Source organism: Falco peregrinus, chromosome 3 (assembly GCF_023634155.1).
Source record: "Falco peregrinus isolate bFalPer1 chromosome 3, bFalPer1.pri, whole genome shotgun sequence".
NCBI lineage: Eukaryota > Metazoa > Chordata > Aves > Falconiformes > Falconidae > Falco > Falco peregrinus.
Window position 1 is genome coordinate 102,987,124 of NC_073723.1, and position 16,689 is coordinate 103,003,812.

Consider the following 16,689-nt stretch of genomic DNA (forward strand, 5'->3'; position numbering starts at 1 on the left):
AATCCATAGAAAATGGATCAGGGGAAAGCGACCATTTGAGCAACGACTCCTCATCAGCCGTGGGCGATCTCGAAAGCCAGAGCGCAGGCAGCCCTGCGATGTCAGAGTCTTCTTCCTCCATGCAAGCTCTGTCTCCTGTAAATAGCAATAGCGAGAGTTTCAGATCAAAGTCCCCCGGTCTCAGTAACCAGGAAGAGCCACAAGAAATACAATTAAAGACAGAAAAACCAGACAGCCCACCACCTGCCACTGAAAATGGAGGCGCATTAGATCTGACATCCACCAACCCGGGAAGACCAGTCATCAAAGAGGAGGCTCCTTTTAGCCTGCTGTTCCTGAACAGAGAACGTGGTAAGTTTAAAAGTACTGTTTGTAATATCTGTGGCAAGCCTTTTGCTTGTAAGAGTGCATTGGAAATTCACTACCGCAGCCATACTAAAGAACGTCCATTTGTTTGTACAGTCTGCAGTCGTGGGTGTTCCACTATGGGTAATTTAAAACAGCACTTACTGACGCACAAATTAAAAGAGCTGCCTTCTCAGTTATTTGAACCCAACTTTACTCTAGGTCCCAGCCAAAGTACTCCTAGCCTGGTCACCAGTACAGCACCTACCATGATCAAAATGGAAGTGAATGGTCACAGCAAGCCGATCTCTTTGGGTGAGGTTCCCTCGCTTCCAGCTGGAATCCAGGTTCCTGCTGCACCACAGACAGTGATGAGTCCGGGGATCACCCCTATGCTGGCACCCCCCCCTCGCCGGACTCCCAAGCAGCACAACTGTCAGTCGTGCGGGAAGACCTTCTCCTCAGCAAGTGCACTGCAGATACACGAGCGCACCCATACTGGTGAAAAACCGTTTGGTTGCACAATCTGTGGTAGAGCTTTTACCACAAAGGGGAATCTTAAGGTAAGAGGCCAAATAAAACTGTAAAGGCTCGGGGGGGGTGTTAAGGCACTTGCTTGAACTCGACAGGGTTTAGCACTGAGTGTTTGCCCCGAAGGCAGGAGTGGAGGGAGCTGCGAGGTGGTGCTGGCTGGGTAGCGGTGGTCGCTGTGCTCCCGCTGTGCTGGCGAGAGGGGCCATGTGCAGCGGGCTGAGCAGCCGGGCAATGATGCGCACTGCGGAGCTGGTTGCGAGAGAATGTGCATGCACGTCACCGCTGCCCTGGCAGGTGTGGTGGCACACGTAGCCAGCTGATGGACATGTCCGGGCAGCTCTTGCCAACTATCGGTGCAAAAATACCACCTCGGCATAAACGAGAAGCGTGGAGCTTGCTCAGCTCCTGGGGCACCTCTCAAATTTCCATTTTCTGCCCTGCTTCACAGCCGTGGCAGACGAGAAAGCTGCTTCCCGCTGGTGTACAGTGGGCTGCCACGGGACTGACGCCTTCATTCCCGCAGCCTGCTTAACCATCAGGACACAGCCTGGGGAATATGTTTTTATGCGTCCTTTTTGAAAATACGAAATTTAGCAAAGTAATCCATGCCTCTGGCATGAGATAAAACATTATGAAAATAGACAAGGTACAAAAAGGGGAAGGGCAGCAAAACCCGCCTGCCTGCTACCACGAGTAATGCCCTGGGTAAGCCTCAGCGTGTGAGGGCTCGCAGCTCGTGTGTGGGGTTGCCTGGCCTAGCAGTTACGTGTGCTTCATCCTCATGGTGCCGCCTTTGCCCTCGCTGAGAAGGGACAAATGTGCACTGAAAAATTACCGTGGTGCTGGGTTTTCTCTGTATAGGTTGACCGGGGCCTTAGAACTGTGTCTTAACTGGAATTGATTTGTTTTCCATGCGAATTAAAAGTCATTTTTTTTAACGAAAGCAAGTGGTGCTGTAAGAGCGAGCCTTTCAGGCCAGCCCGCTTGCCTGAACGTGCTAACCTGGGGGTGCTTCTTGTTCCCGTCTGCTCCGCAGGTTCACATGGGAACCCACATGTGGAATAACGCCCCTGCCCGCCGTGGCCGCCGCCTCTCTGTGGAAAACCCCATGGCTCTGCTCGGCGGCGACGCACTCAAGTTCTCCGAGATGTTCCAGAAGGATCTGGCAGCTCGGGCCATGAACGTTGACCCCAATTTTTGGAACCAATATGCTGCGGCTATCACTAACGGACTCGCTATGAAGAACAATGAGATTTCTGTCATACAGAACGGAGGCATCCCCCAGCTCCCAGTAAGTCTCGGCGGAGGTGCCATCCCGCCTCTGAGTAACCTTACCGGTGGCATGGACAAAGCTCGCACGGGCAGCAGCCCTCCCATTGTTGGTCTGGACAAAGCAAGCTCGGAAACGGGAGCCAGTCGTCCATTCACCAGGTTTATTGAGGATAATAAAGAGATTGGCATAAATTAAAAGCATTCATTCTGAATAACTGTTGGACCACTCCTCGGCACAACACTTGTCCTGTTCCGTGTACAGCTTTTGAAGCTAAGCATTAGTTTCCTGACCTAAATGCATAGGTTCCCTTTAAAGTCTTACCCATAGCAGAAATACATAACTTTGTGGCTGCTGAAAAGTTGTCTTGCAAGATCTGCATGGTACTTCTTTCAACAGTGAGTTTGACTGTTACCAAGAACTTTGAAACCTTTTAATTTAACAGAAAACAAACAAACAAACAAATCATGGGATAACTTCATTAGAAACAGAAAGAGGCTAGTCTACGTCCACTTTGCTTCTTACAAAACTTACTGTCACCTGAGAGCGGGGGGCTTCATTACGGCATTCTGTCACACTTATTTGCTGGTTTTGTTCCAATTAGTTAGCAACTTGGACTATGTTTTTAGGAATCTTAATCTTAAATAAGTGATTTAGTACCCCAATGCTGTGTATTATTACAGTATCCTTGTCTGTAGTATTTATAATGTTAAGATTATGCGGGTAACAGACAATATACTAGCCCCAAACTTAAATGAAGCTTTTGTACTGCAAAATACATCTGGCTATGTGATTTTTCTTTTTTTTTTCCTTTTTTTTTCCTTTTTTAAAAGAAAAAACACCAAGTTTTGTTTTACTATAAATAAGTGGTTTATTTCAATTCAGGCAAAATTGTGAAGTTTTATTGGGAAAGATAGCATGCTTTTCATGTGCAAGTACCTGTCAGTAACAAACCTTTTTTTTTTTTTTTTATTTAAATATTTGTAGCTGCTATGTGGACAGTTGTTCTATTAAATGAAAAAAAAATGTAGTGTGGATTTTAGCTCAATGATTGGAAAACAAGTTACAGACAAACCTTAGCACCGTAAGTTATTCACAACATTATAAACGGTTGTGAGTAAATACTCCATGTTATCAAAGCTGTATAATAAAAAGGTAATGTTTGTATAATGTGGTTGCAAACTCTTAATTTATACTATTGCACTTTTAGTATTTTGTATTAGGGAGGTTTGTCTATAATTTGAAACTGAACAAAGATGTAAACTATTTTATAAATAGTACTTTGACTTGAGGAATAAGGAGGAGAACCGTGTTGCAGTTTCTTGTTTTGTTTTAAGGTCGAACGACGAGAGATCTCTATTAACTAAGCAGAAAAGCCGCAGAGAACTGTCAGATCCTTAGGAGATACGGGGCCTGCCATTTCGTAAATGGAAATGATTCATTTCACTTTTCTACAAAGCCCACTTAAAAGAGTGACCACCCCTGACAGAATTCTGATGCATTTGTCTTAGGAGTGTGATACTAATATGAGTCTAAGGTAGAGGAAGGAAAGCATTGCATAGGTTTAATTTTGCTGTGATCTGTTCTGTCCCTTTCACACATACCCACGAGAACAATGTCGCCTGCCTAATAGCACGGGAACGAAGTAAGGACTCTTGGGCAGCGTGAGCAGTAGTAATAGACAATTGTTCTGTTTGCATTTCCAACCCTGGCTGATTATCTTCTCAGATTGCTCCAAAGCACAATGTACCCTGATTAATCAAATATAATTTTCTGTTGATTGCATTGTTTAAATTACACCAAGTAAATAAAGGGAATGGTTCCACTTGGAAGCTAGGCTGGGGATGCTGAGGAGACTGGGGCTTAATCGAAACTTGAACAGTAACCGTTCTGTGTACTACCTCATTTTTGTGCATTACGAGCATGGTGGAGTTGACACCATGAACTTCCGTCCGGCAGAATTGCTTGAGGGACATGATGGGTAGCTGGGTAACAGCGCAAGGAGTTTTATGCCCCTGAAGAACAAATCAGACAGTGAGGTCTTCTCAGTTGAGGCTGAAAAATAGGACAATCTTTCTTACACAACAAAAACCATTACTGTAAGAGGATGGACTATTTCTGCCATCATGTAATGGAGTGAAGAGAGGTTCAAAGACTTATTAGCTGTTTGTTTCTGTGGGAAATGAACAATGAACTCTACAGCTCCATTTCCTGCAGTGATGAGATAGAGATATATAGATATATCTATCTATATATAAGCAAAACTATGTATCTGTAACGCCTCTACAATACAACATCTTTTTTTGCCACAGTGCATGGGTGGTTAGGGGTGTTTCCAAGCATTGGAAAAAAAAAAAAAATAAAAAGGAAAACTGAGGTGGCTTAATGTTGCTGTATTTCAGCAATTGAATGTTTTTATTTATCTGTGTCATTTTTGGTGTGACTTTTTTTTTTTTGGGTAGTATTTGGTACCATGTAGTGTTATCTCTGTTCCCTAAAGGACGTGTATAACTTAAAAAAAAAAAAAAAAGAAAGAAAAGGAAAAAAAAGAGAAGAAAAAATGAAAAAGGAAAAAATGAAAAAAGATGTAAAGTGTTGTAAATAAGATGGTTGAAGATGGTACAGTAAGACTGACCCCATTTTGTATTCAGGGTTAGGTCATTCCTCTCTGCATGGTGAAGAGAGACACTATTTTTATACTGTGATACCATGTAGGGCTAGGAGCCTCCCTGAACCAGCTGGGAATTGTTACCTAGATCCAATATTTTTTATTATTAAATCTTGTTGGCTTGACACATCTACTGATTGAAATGGATGTCTTAGTCTAGGTTACTATTTTTGTCATATGGAATTGAATAAAATGCAGGATGTAATATTATTTCTGAATTGCGTTCCTTGATTATTCTAATAACAGAGCAAGATATGAGACTAAGGTCACTTGTGGTAGATTGGTGTCAATGACTTCTAATCGTTGCATCTGAAAATCGGAATAAGGGCGACACCTTATTATTCAAATGCTATTCTAATATATATTAACAGTGCAAAGGGGTAGAATTATTAAAGTCTCTTTTCCAATGAAAATAAATCATAAAAGCATTATACACAAGACAGTAGGAAAAACAAAACCCCAAAATATTTTGGAGGGGGGAAAACAGCTTTTGGAAGGACTACTGCTTCAAATTGACTGCTTTCTGAACACTTACCATGTACTGTCTACCAAAAAAAGCCTTCTTTTCATGTTGTTGGAACATCTGCCTAATATTCACGATACACTGCATGATCAAATTTGGGAAGAAATTTATCAGGAGCAGTTCAAATTCTAAAATACAAAAAAAAAACAAAAAGAAAAAAAAAAGAAAAGAAAAAAATCAACAACTCGCATCCATTCATTCCAAATGACATAACCTGTATGTTTAAACCCATGGTTTTGTTTCTTCTTTTTTTGCAAGACTCTAATTTATCAAAGCATGTCTAACTTTAACCAAATTATTTTTTCACGTTGATTTAAATGAAAATATTTACATTCTTAAGGTTAGGCATGTGATTAAGTATCTCCTGCAAAAAAAGCTGTATGTTTGAGTAAGCTTCAAGCTGTTATAATCCGGTGATGAATGCCTGCTGCATTTGAAACAGACAAAAGATAAAGAAAAGAGAAAAAAATCTGTACTAATCATCTTTCAGTGGCCTTGTTATAAAGATACTCTGTTTCATAAGACCTACCCAAAGAAGGTACGAGTTCCCTCTGGTGACTCCACAACAATAGGCTTGTGCTTGTGTTGCTGCATGCACATCCCTGAGCCCTGCTGAGAGAGAACGTGATGTGCAAAAGAGAAGGAAAGCGAAGGAGCACTGATAGTTGTGGTTCTGTTCAAAACACAGGAGGAAAATTACCTGCTTTCCCCTCCTCCCCCCCAAAAAAGGACAAAAGCAGAATGGTATCTATTTTTAAATATGTATGGGTTATTTTTCTTATTATAGGAAGACATTAAATAATAAGATGTGCTACACAGATGAAAATGGTCAAAGTCTGCTGAATTACAGATGTTTAAAAACAGAGCCATGGAGGAGCTCTAGATAATCAGAAAAATGGCCAGTTACAATTTTTTTTGAGGGGAAGGTTATTTTACAACATGAAAATTCCAGCAAGGCTTTTAAACTCTTCACTTATATTTTTGCCATGAGTTATTAGAGAGCATTTATGATAAATGATTGACATGACTACTTTTTTGCCCATGTTTTTTTTCCTTTTGTACAAAGTATTTCTCAAGATATTATCCATTCCTTTACCTATTTTGTCCTTTCTGTTACCCATTCCTTCACCTATTCTGTGCTTTCTATCTTGGCAAAAACTTTGTTTTTCTAAATCTGAATTTATGCTGTATTTGTGTTGCCTTTAATTTACTTCTCTGCACGTACTCTGTCATTCGTAAGATACTGTGTTTCATTTTTTTACCTTTTTCTCTTTAATTCTGCAGAAGTCAAAAGAGCTGCCTGGTTTTTGTATCTATGTGTAACACTAGCATAATGAATGACGAAGTCGTCAGCGGTGTGACCAGGTATGTGTATAGCCCGCAGGCTTTGCTGACGAACGCGCTGCTGCGTTGCTGGTACAGGGCAGCTGCAGAGGGTCAGGGGGATGAAAGTCCTGGCCAATCTTCGCTGCGCCTGCTTTTACACCCCCGAAATGCTGTGGGCTTCGGCGGAGGGACTCCAGGTTTATCCTGGTGCAGGAGGGACTGCTTCCAGGTTCAGAGGGCTTGCTTTCCCGTACATGTCATCAAAGCTAGCTAGATAGTATATTAAAAGTATGTCTAGGCAAAAACATTCTGGACTTTATTTTTAAAAAGAGGGAAAAGAGAATACATATATTTTAGTACATACCACAGGATTATCCCAGTTTTAAAGGAGGTCCTGAAAGCTGAATCTAAAAAAAAAAAAAGACTGTGCCCCTTAATATAGAATGTGGTGCCATCGACTGAATAATCAGTCCCGTTTCACAGAAGCGAGTAAAAGAACCTGTAACTTTTATGCATAAAAGTGGAAGGATTTGGGAATCTTGCTATGGCTCTGCTACACAAGGCAGACACTCGCAGGGACATGCCTTCCCTTTGCAGATATTAACAGTATCAGCAGATTTATGAATACATGTTTGTGCATGGTGCAGCATCAATGTATAGTACTTTATTTTTTCAGAAGGGAGAATGTCTCAACCAATTGACAAAGTGACAAATGTGAAAGCCAACAGCTTTGGGCTGTGCCACTGACATATTTTAGGGATGTGGGCAAGTCGCTACTGAGGCTCTGGTTCTGCTTGAGCTTGGCATACTTCTGGGAACCCGGGAGCTGGGGAGCGGATGCCCCCATGCAGTCCGCTGGCGTCTTGTACTATTGGGATGTGTTGCCCCATCAGTAAAGATGGGGTAATACTTTTGTACCTACCTCACAGGGGTGTTGTGAGGAATAGTTTTATGTTTGTACAGTGTTTCAAAGATGGAAAATGCTTGGTATTATCACTGATTTTAGAGAGTTTACAGTACATGTACTATTATTTATTATTTGTACTCCAGTAGTACCTACGGGCTCCAGTCAGGACTGAGAGGCCATGTTCTAAATGTTGTATGCTCACCTACTTGGGATTCACACAGATTTTACTCGGTAACATTTTCCAATGGAGGTATTTCATTATCAAGTATCTATTTGATTTCTATAGGGTTTAATTCAATGATTTAGGTGTTCAAATTGATTATTGGTTTTAGACCACCATGGCAGAGAATTACCTGGTATCACATTTTGTTTTGAGCTTGTATTGATTTTCAGAAAAAGTACACCAATTTTCTATGGATAATCTAGAATCAAATCTTGCTATCAGTGGAATTCTACTGTACTTTTTGCTATTAAAGCTAAACGTTAAAATAAATGTGTGTGTATATATTATTATACACCAATATATAATATACATGTACCTAAAAACATGTATGTTTTAAATTTCTTTAGCTGCTTAGAATTAATTTCAAACTGTGTGTTGCATATTTTGCTCAAGCGTTATCCATTCCAGATGCAACTAAGACATCATTCAATGGTGTTGGCCCTCAGCAGGGACACAAAAACTGGAAATCGTGACAACAAAAGACATATTGTCGCTATGATTATATTTATGAAGGCTTACGAGGAAAGTTTCTAAGTCTCAAATGTGTTAAAAAACTTCACTAAGTCATAGAAGTCTTTACTTAGATTATGTCGAAACAAACTATTATATCAGGATGAGTCACTCACTGTATATAAGTATGTTAAAATAAATAATTAAATAATTCCAAAGATAATGCTTGCTATCATTTGGATGTTGAACAGAAAGTAATTTGTTTTCCAGATTGGCAAACTATATTTAATATTTTTTTACAGGTAAGAATTATCTGCTTTACTATACTATGTTAAGCAACCTCTTGAGCAGCTGTTCATGCACTAAATATATTAGCTCAATTAATTCTATCAATACTCTTGTCTTTTTTATTTGAATATGAGGAAAGTTTCAGATTTGGCTTTGTTTAAGGTGTCCTCAGTGATGTTATCTCACTGATTTCACTCAGGCATGTCATGGAGTAAAGGTATGAGTAACGGTGGGTGAATCTAGTCTCAAGAATCTCTTTTTCCCCCTGGGAATTCTGGACATCTCTCCACCACCCCACTGGTCACCAGCCAACACGTCTGTTGGTGGCTGACTTTCTCATGTGTCGATTAGCACCCGTGACCTAGCCCGTTCTGTCAAACCCTTGGCGCTTGTCCTGCTGCGACGCACACTTCGTACGGGACCTATAGGTATGCTGACATGATCCGTGTGTCGAAGGCAGGCCGGCGGCCGGGGGTAAGTGACCTCCGGTGCTGGGGCTGCTGTGCCATTGCCTGCTGTGTGCAGCAACTAACAGGTGCACATGTATGTGGTCATCAGGAGGCGTGGGCACATTTCCATTTGGTTCCTATCACTTTATACCCTGAATAATGTGCCTGACGTAGGAAGGCTGGGTTGGGTTTTTGCTTTTTTAAGCATTCTGAGTAAAACCAGTTATGAATAGATGCCTCAAACAGGGGAACACACCTTTTCAGATGAGAGTTTTGTAGGTAAAACTTGATTGGGAATTGCCTTTTCTTCTGCCCTTTTTCTGCTAAATTACCTTTCACAACATCACTTTCTAGATCACTTCACAGCTGTAATTTAGCCCTTCACCTGGGATTTAGCCTGCCACCATCCCATGCCAAACAGCTTTGCCACAACCAATGAGATTTATATTAAGACATTAGTTCATGCTAAGTTCATTAGTTCATGCAGACAAGAGCTGCAATTCCACCCTCGCAGAAGTGGAATGAGGCTGGCAGTCCCTGCAGCCCACATCTTCCTCTTCCTCAGCCCCTGCTCTCTTAGTGAAGCAGTTTGCCAGTGTTTCTCCCGCGACAACATGCCTTCTGTTTCTCTTCGGCAGAGCGGTGCTGCTACGCTCATTCCTTTGTTTTCATTGTCTTCCCATACATGGCCGTGTTCTTCACGTGCTTCTTTTCAGGCAGTGCTGGATTTGCTCAATGCTCACCTCCATCCTTGTAGGATGTGGAGATTAGTTTCTTTTTTCACTTTTGGGCACAGGTCACATTGTCCCTACTCGCACCTCCACCTAGTTCCAATTCATTTCTCTTGTTGGGACTATGAGCAGGAGACGCCACACAATATAGCGAAATCCAGCTGAAAATCACAAGAATTTCCAAATGTTTCTCCGGCTGGGATTACTGCACGCTCACATACTGATGCATTCCAGTTTATAAACCACAACTCTGTGCTTGTTACATGTATAACTAGTTCCATTCTTGGTTCCTTTATATCTGGAGGCTCTTTCAGGCTGATTTTAGGTTTCCATACTTTTTTTTGAAGTGCCAGCCTATTAGTTTTCCCAAAAACCTGCATCAAAATTACATTTACTTTGCAGCTAATTTTTTCTATGCAACAAGCAAACTGTAAGAAGGAATAATGAAACTTTTGCTGTTATTTCAATGGAACTACTCACTTAAAATGCTGAGATGGAAGTAAAGCTCAAACGAGTACAATAAGTAGCTTTTTCTTTCTGCTTTTTTACCCCCAGTACTAAATGGGAGGAAAATAAAAGGATCATATACCACATGAAAAGTAACTAATACAGATATCCTGACAACAGCAGTAGTAAGCACAAACATGGGCACAGTGCCAGAATAAAAGACAACAGAAAACATGAGAACTTGAGGTAGTAGCACCAGATTTTAAAAATATACATAATGAAGAAACAGAACCATACTTCTACGCAATTATCACAACAGTTTTCCCTAATAATCAAGAGCGTTTTTTAATTTTTCCCCACGAGGATTCACTTCTCTGAAGTCAACAAGAGCATCTGGGGGAAGCTGAGTGGCGTGCTCCTGGGGACAGCTGCTCGTTAGACTTTCTCATCAGTTCAGGAAATGCTTATCCTGATGTGACAGGCTCCGTGGTTAAGGTGGGGAAACTCCTGGAACCAGAAGGACCATCAGGCGATGTTAGTAGGTTATACGGTTCCATCGTTCATGTCTCCTGCTCCTGGGAAGCCGGGCTTCTCACACCAACCCTTGTGTGGGAAAGGGAATCGCTCCTTGGGGCTTTTCTGTGGGGTTTCTCTGGATTCAGTGAAGCTGGCAGAACATCATTTAGGACCTGTTTATTCATTATTTTATCTAGGTATGCTAGCTAACCCCTTCTTGCTCCAGCACAAGAATTTACACTTGGTTATTCAGGAATAATATTTCCTGAATACTTGTGTAGACAGAGTAGTCCCTTAAGTAATGAGTTCAATTAGGCTAAGATACACTATGCAGCAATTCAATAACAAAAGTCCTGGGAGGTAGGGGGAGAAGAGGTTTGCCAATTGTTTACATGCAGGATGCTGGATGACAACTAAAGACTTCATGCTGTGGCGTATTTGGCACATGCTGGCCTACAGTTATGCCTAGCAACTCCCCAGGTTTGAGCAGCTCCTTACTAAGGTTTTAATCAAGAAAAAAAAAAAAAAAAGGAAAAAAAGGCATGGTGTGCAAATTAGTAAGACAACAGGCTCCATTTGAAACCTCTTTGGCGATGTTCAATCTTACAGAATACCAGCATCTAAGAAAATCAATTTATCTTCCAATTTTGGCTAAAAAAATGTCAATAGACGGTTTAATTTACCAATTCACTACCCTGAACACAGGCTGTTGGATTCAGAACTATGACTTAAGAAAACCCACTCTCAAAACCTGAAACGCAGACAATTTTGCAGATTTGATTTGGGAATTACAATAGATCCAGCGTTTAGTCTGCATTTCTCATTCCCACTGTTAAGACCCTTCAATATTTCTTCTAGGGAGGTCAGTTAGCTGCATTTTAAACAGGCTAAGTGTTCTACCATGTTCTTAAAATTAGGTAACTCTACTATGTATTCTTTTGAGAGGATAATACATTGCAAAAACGTCTAGAAATCTTTGACACTGCCTGTGGTCCAGTGAGATTACTCTTCTCAGTTTCCACTTCAAGTGTAATCTCCTCTTGAGGAACACATCTCGTAAAATGGACAGACATTGCTCATTTTTTAGAGAAAAATCCTTCAAGATTTAAAGACTACTTCAAATCATTATAATGACTATTCAAATGAAAACAAACCCCAGAACCTAGCAACACTGCACTAAAATAATATGGAATTGAGAGATTGTTACACCAATACCTCTGAGCCACATGGTCTTTAGGCTTTGGGTTTTGTGACAGCAATGGGACTCTGCCTGCCAGAGCATTAAGCATTCTTCTGCAGTTCCTGAGAAGGTAGCTGCCAGTCAGACCTCCTGACTGCTGCTGGCGTTCAGTCTTCCGAGACTTGAGATATTGATACGGATTTCTTAGCATTGATTTTCATGAAGAATGTTAAAATGTAAAGTTCTACTCATATGCTTCAAATGAATTGCCTTAGTTTAGTTGCCTCGAGCTGCAGAGTCAAAAGAAAACTTTGGGTAATTAAATTAAAGAGCAAAAAGCTGCAGGAAGCATGCCACAGCTAGAGAATCTGTGCTGAGATGTCATCCGTGGCCTGCAAAGGGTAGACCTTGCCCACTGGGTTGGGATCCCTGCGCTACACCGTACCTGGCCGCTGAACAAAGCACCCGGTGAAGCAGCGAGAGCTGGACAGGGTGTCAGAAGGCAGAAAGCAGCCCCTGCTGCTGCCCCTCCAGGGCAGAGGTACCACTGATCCCCTGAGCAGTTCAAACTGATGCGCTGCTGTTTTCATGGTGAGAGTGTTACCAGAGAGCCGAAGCTCTGCCAGGGATTTTGATATGGATTTTTCATCTTTTGTTTTTAACTCATCTATATGTCAGTTCATTAACTTGAGGCAAGCTTTTCTCAGCTTATATTTGACTTTTGCTATCACTGTTCCGATAACTGGCTTTTTTCTGTGTTATCTTGCACCCTGGCAAGTTGCACTTTCCTGCTTGCAATATTACCAAGTGACTAGCTGGAGCAGAAGTGAAAGCGTTTGGAGAAATAACAAACACCCACCACACGCTGTTTAGGCATCAGATACTGCACTCCTTTATATTCTTACCTTTGGCTGAACAGGGTAGTTTTTTTCTCCATTTTTTTTCTTTCAGTGTATGCATTTAAGTAGGGCACAGCCACACCAATGACCTCATATTGGATAGCTGATTCTGCTCTGAAACTGAACACGCTCCCACCAGCTTGTGCCCCAGCCTGAAGCTCGTGTTTCTCCAGCAGTGATGTATCCACATCATATATTCTGCCAGGAGTTATTTTGTGGTTAATACATAGGAACTGAGAGGGTATTCTTTTCTCCCAGAATGAATCTGAGATTTTAGTCACTTACTGAGACCTTGCTATTAGTACAATCAGAAAAGATTGTTTAAAGTTATAGCAAAAGCTGGAGGCAGTAACTGGCATAAAATGATGTAGGCAGCGGCACTGCAGTGCAGGGTTAAGTAAGCTGAAGACAAGAAAGATGCACAGGAGGAGACTGAAGAAAAGCAAGGAAGGAATGGAATGGAAGGGTGATATTAAGAAGTGATGTAGAGCTACCTGGGCTGTTACACATTTAGGAAAAAGTCTCTTTTTATACAATGTCTACAAAGAATACAAGGCAGCAGAAGCAACACATAGTGCATATACATTGCATGCAGACTGCACGCTTTTTCATTGTTTTTAACTGCTTAGTTCTGCTTATATGCCTTAAGACAAACCTTACTTACAATCTATTACTTTTCCTCAGTATTTCACACTCTGAAAATCACTCATTTGTAATTATCAGCCCTGTTTTTGCCTCAGCGTCAAACTTTAAAGCTGTAATTGCTCCACTGACTGCTATAAATGTTGGCCTATTTCAAGTTACAGTAGTACAATAACAAATTCCTGGGCTCATTCTGAACATGCAAAGTGCATCTCAGCTAAAGGAAGCACTTACCCAGGGCTCTCAGCAGCACTTCAGGACCCATTGCCTCTCTTCTGGTCCCACAACACTGGCCTTTCAGCCCTACTGCAGGGCTCAGCTATGGCCAGCTGCGTGTTTGATGGGTTTGCTGTAATTTGGCTTTATGTTCTTTGGAGAACCTGGGTGAGCTTGCCGGGGGAAATTCTTGAACGGGTTTAGGGAGAGACTGAGGATGGGCAGACCGGTGGAGTCCAGCAGAGCCACTGCAGATCTGCTCAGCTTGTGTCTTCGAGAGACCAAAAGGCTGAAGGAAGGGCTGGGAAGCAGACAGCCATGCTTCAGAGGCAATGGAAAATATGTTGTGGGGATGTGGGGAAACTCAGCTGAGCTTTCTGCTTCTCAGTTAGTGAGCAGCTGGGATGAAGGACCCACCTACAAGGCTGCTGCGGGCAGAGCGAACTGAACGAACATGGTTTATTTTGTTTTCTCTAGGTCCTTTAAGAATATTTTTCTAATTGCAAGTTTGTTGTGAGCTTTCCTTAAAATAAAACTAAAATTTCCTGAGCGTAACATCTGAGGTGGGGAAGAGGGTGGGGAGGTGGCGAGTGCCAGGGCTGTAGGTGAGGCAGAGCCCTGCGACCCCCCCGCGGGCACAGTGCTGCAGCGTTCTGGCTCGTTCAGGGGACAATGCCAGCCAGAATCCAAGGCCTGCCTCTATGCCTTTGAGCTTCTGGATCAGGCAGGGAAGAATGAAAGGAGGAGGGCTAACATCTGCCCTAGGGAAAGGGGGTGGGATGCAGATCTGAGGCAGCAAAGAGGTGGGAATGGTAAGGAATATGACTGCCCATTGCTTGCCATTGCCTGTGCTTGGGCAGGAGGTGAAGGCATTTCTAATATGCAGCTCATTGCAGGTTGCCTCTGGGCTGATTTCTGACTTTCTGACAGTATTTGAGACTAATTGGGAAATGCCAGTGATGGGGAGCACGGCTTTCCACTCCCATAGACCTTCTCCCCATGCGGAAGGGACTATAACCGAGCCTGTAGCTGTGTTTGCTTTTATATGGTGCCAGATGCAATTTAAAACAGTGGTTGTAACTGATAAAGCAACAAACTTGGTTCCTGTGGAGCTTTCGTCGGCAAGCGCAGTGGCGGAGGTGCTGTGCTACAGCCAGCAGAGACACCCCTGTGCCGGGGGAGCAGGAGAGGGAGGTGGGTCGGGGTGGGTTGGTTTGGGAGCCATGGCCCATGGGGCTGCTGGTCCGTTCTGGGGAAGCTGGGAAATTAAAAGGGTTGAAATTGGATGAAATGAAAGTGTTCTTGTCTGGGCTGATAGAATGTATTGGCTTCTGGGCATTGGCCAGCCCTGTCCTTGCACACGTGTTTTATACCTGTACTCAAATCAGAATAATACATTTTAAAACCATACTTAAAGATGCAGAGGAATGAAGACAGTGGGTGGATCGACACTGATAATATTCAGCTGTGGCCTTGCTTTGACAATGTGCATCTGTAGCTTGTCCCCACAAAGTGGTTAAATAGCTCTGAGGAGTGAGGTAGAAGGAGATTGGGGTGAAGGATGTGGATGAAGTAGAGACAAGGAGGAGTGTGGTCTGGTCTTTGGAAGATGCAGAAAAGGCATGGACAGTAGACTTTGACTGATGGTAATGCTTTTTGCTGCTTGCTATTTTAATTTTATTTGTGCTGTGTTATTTCCTGACTGCTGTAATCCAAATCACAGCAATTGGTACCCTGTGTGAGGAAAACAGATTTAGACTCAAATCACAACAAAAGAAAGAGTGAAAAGTTATTTAACTACTCCATTTCTGAGACACCTGGGTTTTCTACAAAGGTGACTTGCATTTGCCTGTGCCACCAGCATCTGAATTCAGCTGTCTGGGTTTTGATTTCTTCTGTATCACTTGCTTATGCCAACTCTAGGGTTGATCTGCCTATGTAATGCTACTGAGCTCCTGAAAAAAAGCACACTTTCTACTCTCCTGCCTCACTTCTCCCCTGCCCCCCTTTAGTCACTACCACTGTTTGTGAACCATTATAACTCAGCTTCTGCTGGTTTAATTAAACTTACCTATGGAAAACAAAGACATGAGATCTGGCAGACAGGGAGCTCAGGGAGACAAGGTGGTCTGTTACTGAATAAAGTGATGCTTGAGAGGTGCTATTCTTTATGCATCATCATGATCATCAGATAAGGAAGAATCACATGACTCATTGCAAGCATGCTTTGAAGAAAGTGAAATTCTAATCCTTTCCCAACATAATCATAATGATGTAAATGTATCCTTTATACGGTGTAAAATTGATTTTTCTTTCTTGTTAACAGCTGTAAGATTTCTGTTCTGCACACATTTTTCTTCAAAATTGCCTAGTTCCCTCTGAGTACATTGCTGTTCTTTCCCCCCTCCTTTCTTTACACTCATTCATTTTTTATTTATTTTATTTGCCATCCTGCTACTTGGTAGGGTTAAAATGATTATTCAGCAGTTGTGTGCTGTTGAATTACCCATCTTTTGTTCCATGGTCTATTTCGTTGTTAGTGTACTCCATAGATGCCTTTGACTCAATTGTCACTGATATTGTTAATCTCTGGGCTACTCAAGATGAATTCCCAAACTGTATAAAGATGGCTTTGGTCTTCTCTATTCTTAAAAGAGTAATTCTTTTGACAGAAATCCAGGAAACCTCAATCCGTGAATGAATAAGGTAAAAAGGACAGAGTAATGATGTGATACCTTTTATCACACTGACATTGTAACTTGATTCTATTATAACTGCTCTTAGGAATCTAACTGATATCCTGGTCCAATAAAAAGTATGGTAGCCTTTATTTTATGTAACAAAAATCTAGCTTGTTCATGTACATGGCTGTCAGAATTTAGTCAAAGGGTGCAAAGGGCTGCACTCAGCTCTCAGAAATAACTTCTGTGCTTGGAAGCATGAGGAGTACCACAGATGTCCCACGATAGGAGGAAATTTTAATGATAAAACTATCTTGATTGAGGAGGGGGCAAACCATTGTACTCCTGAGTTCTCACGGGCAGGCAGGTGTGCTGGACTAGATGTGTCTTACAG

At 42.0% G+C, this 16,689-nt stretch overlaps 1 protein-coding gene across 1 annotated transcript in view; it reads left to right on the forward strand.

The window, feature by feature from the left end:
* SALL3 (spalt like transcription factor 3) overlaps positions 1–5,443 on the forward strand; it is a 22,933-nt gene extending 17,490 nt beyond the window's left edge. The window contains exons 2-4 of the mRNA XM_005238903.3: positions 1–351; positions 568–908; positions 1,916–5,443. The exon at positions 1–351 is cut by the window's left edge and continues 2,586 nt beyond it. Coding sequence (XP_005238960.2) covers positions 1–351; positions 568–908; positions 1,916–2,347 — 1,124 coding nt within the window. The 3' untranslated portion in view covers positions 2,348–5,443. The remainder of the gene's footprint in view (positions 352–567; positions 909–1,915) is intronic.
* Positions 5,444–16,689: the final 11,246 nt, after the last annotated feature.